Genomic DNA, 2332 nt, shown 5'->3' on the forward strand with positions numbered 1-2332 from the left:
TTTACCCTTAGCCAACATGTCTTAAAACACAATAGATCGGCAATTACTAGAGTCTGATCTCCTGTGAGTGTGTCGTTGAGTGGGGAAAAGCAATTAGCCACATGAACAGGTTGGTAGTGTACCGGGGGCTATGATTCCTCCTCCCCGTCATCCAGCCATCCTGTTTTCCCAGCTACTCGACAGTCTGCCGGGGGACACGTAATGGGGCCTGCGCTACCTTCTACCTTCGGCTGCACTGACTACAGGAGGCTGGCTAGCTAGAGAGTTTTCAAGGGTGCAAAACCGAGGCTCGAATTCAATATCATTAAAATAAAAAATTTAAAAACTAAGCTAAGCTAGTGAATCCCTAAAGACACAGTGAGTGAATACAGTGACTATAATTTAGCGAGTAAATACAGTTTTTATCACAACACATATGCTACACAAAAATATCACTGTGTGTTGCAACAGGAAGTGATACTCTACGCAGAGATTTGTCATTTCATTAGAATACAGTATTCTGCTGGGAAACCACTCCTGTGAATGCTTTCATATGTAGCACACAACAACATATTACTGCATACCAACCAGGACAATTTTCTTTCTAAAATAACTCTGAGTTCTTACATCCCACATGTTTTTCCAGCCACTGGTTTTGCCATTTAGCAGCGCCTCTGGATGAGCCAAGCCAGCGTTATTGATGCACACGTCCACGCCTTTGTGCTGCTCCTTGATCGCGGCGAACATGGACAGAATCTCCTCCTCTTTGGTCAAGTCACACTTGAAAGGGACAAAAACACCAGGGTGGCCGGCGCTCTGACACTCTGCTGCCAGTTTCTGAAAACAAAAAGCAAAAGATGATACCTTCATAATCACTTTCGCATTCAGATTCTTGTGGTAAAAATACTCTGGTAAAAGTTGAATTATGGATTAAACTTCTTTACTAAGATAAAATAGAAATTTTCCAGACTCTGAAATTAATTCAAAGCAAAAAAGTAAGAAGATAAGGACTTTTCAATTATTTTGCAAAGGAAACCCAACCTCATACAACTTTAACATAATAGCAAAATTAGTCATGGAAATGAAAACTTAATTTAAACCTAAACTCTAATGAACACCTGAATGATAGTAAGAACACAAGCATAGACAAACAAATGAACTTATAGCTCTATTTGCTGCAGCCTACATTGTAGATGGATGAATCTGCCTCTACATCTAAACAGAATATACATATATTAATTTAATAATATTAATACAATACATCATTATATAATTATTATTAATATACTATATGAGTATAGTCAGGGGCTAAAGTGGGATTTGCAGATTTGAGAACCCTAAGATCACTGTAGTGGTTATAGCAGTGTGAGGAAAGGAATCAGGAGTCACAATAGGGGCAATACACAATACAGGCTGTGATCAGCTGATCTGTGCTGTGGCTGTTTACCTGAGGTATACTGCTCTTTGTGGATTTACACAACTCATCAGTATGTAAGTTATCATGTCTGACTTCCGTCTCCTATACTGCCAACATACTGTTTATACCATTTTTTTTATTTTATTTTACTGCATAGTACACAGCTTGGATCTGTTATTGTGCAGCTTATTTTAAACCATGCATATAGACCAATATATACAGCCTAAATGATTTACTGTAAAACAAACAGTGTAACGGCGGATATGTAAAGCTAGCTCAACAACACGTAATATAACGTTTGTGCTTTTATTTTGGTAACTTCCCGTGTGACCGAAAATGAATGTTGTAACGGTAACTAGCTTGATGTACAAAAAAGACGCAAGAAAACGGTAAACTACTGCTAACGGAGAAAACTGCATATCGGCATAACATAACTCTTCCGAAATCGAGTTTGTTATTTCAGAGCAAACCTGTATTTTCCCCACGTCCCTGGCGCAGCCCACCACTTTCATACCGAGCCGGACCAGCTCCACAGCTACAGACTCCGCCTCCATTCCAACCAACTAGACGTAGAAACAGTGACGAACTGTCAAAAACCTAAAGACGGGTGTCGTTACATTACTGTTCAGTTTGTGGGTTACAACCGAAAATGATACGTTTATTGTTCTCATGTGTTATCAGCAGTGTTGATCAAGTTACGTGAAAATAGTAAGTAGTTACTAATTACTGATTACTTATTTTTAAAAGTAAATAGTTACTTTGTTACTTAGTTAGAATTAGGTTAGGGTAGAAACAAACTTACATAAACGATCCATATAAAATAAAAAAACTACACCAAACATTGTTACATAATTATACTGATAAAAATGAACTTTGACACAGAGTCATGTGTACAGAGTTATAATGGATGATGATTTGGAACTCGGTTATAGAGTA

General features: G+C 38.0%; 1 protein-coding gene across 1 annotated transcript; it reads right to left on the minus strand.

Moving 5' to 3' along the window:
- Window positions 1-552: 552 nt before the first annotated feature.
- LOC118454975 (dehydrogenase/reductase SDR family member 11-like) lies at window positions 553-1950 on the minus strand. The gene is made up of 2 exons (XM_035912426.2): window positions 1867-1950; window positions 553-816 (listed from the first exon to the last, which is right to left on the minus strand). Exons 1-2 carry the CDS (start codon window positions 1948-1950, stop codon window positions 553-555), a joined length of 348 nt encoding a protein of 115 aa, XP_035768319.2.
- Between the last annotated feature and the right edge of the window lie 382 nt (window positions 1951-2332).

The sequence above is a fragment of the Neolamprologus brichardi genome, chromosome 14, assembly GCF_056152115.1.
Source record: "Neolamprologus brichardi isolate AB-2024 chromosome 14, ASM5615211v1, whole genome shotgun sequence".
Taxonomy (NCBI): Eukaryota; Metazoa; Chordata; class Actinopteri; order Cichliformes; family Cichlidae; genus Neolamprologus; species Neolamprologus brichardi.

Coding starts and splice junctions, on each gene's coding strand:
- LOC118454975 (XM_035912426.2), bottom strand. CDS start 1,950: ATGGAGGCGGAGTCTGTAGCTGTGGAGCTGGTCCGGCTCGGTATGAAA. Junction 817..1,866: donor GGGACGTGGGGAAAATACAG/GTTTGCTCTGAA, acceptor TTTTGTTTTCAG/AAACTGGCAGCAGAGTGTCA.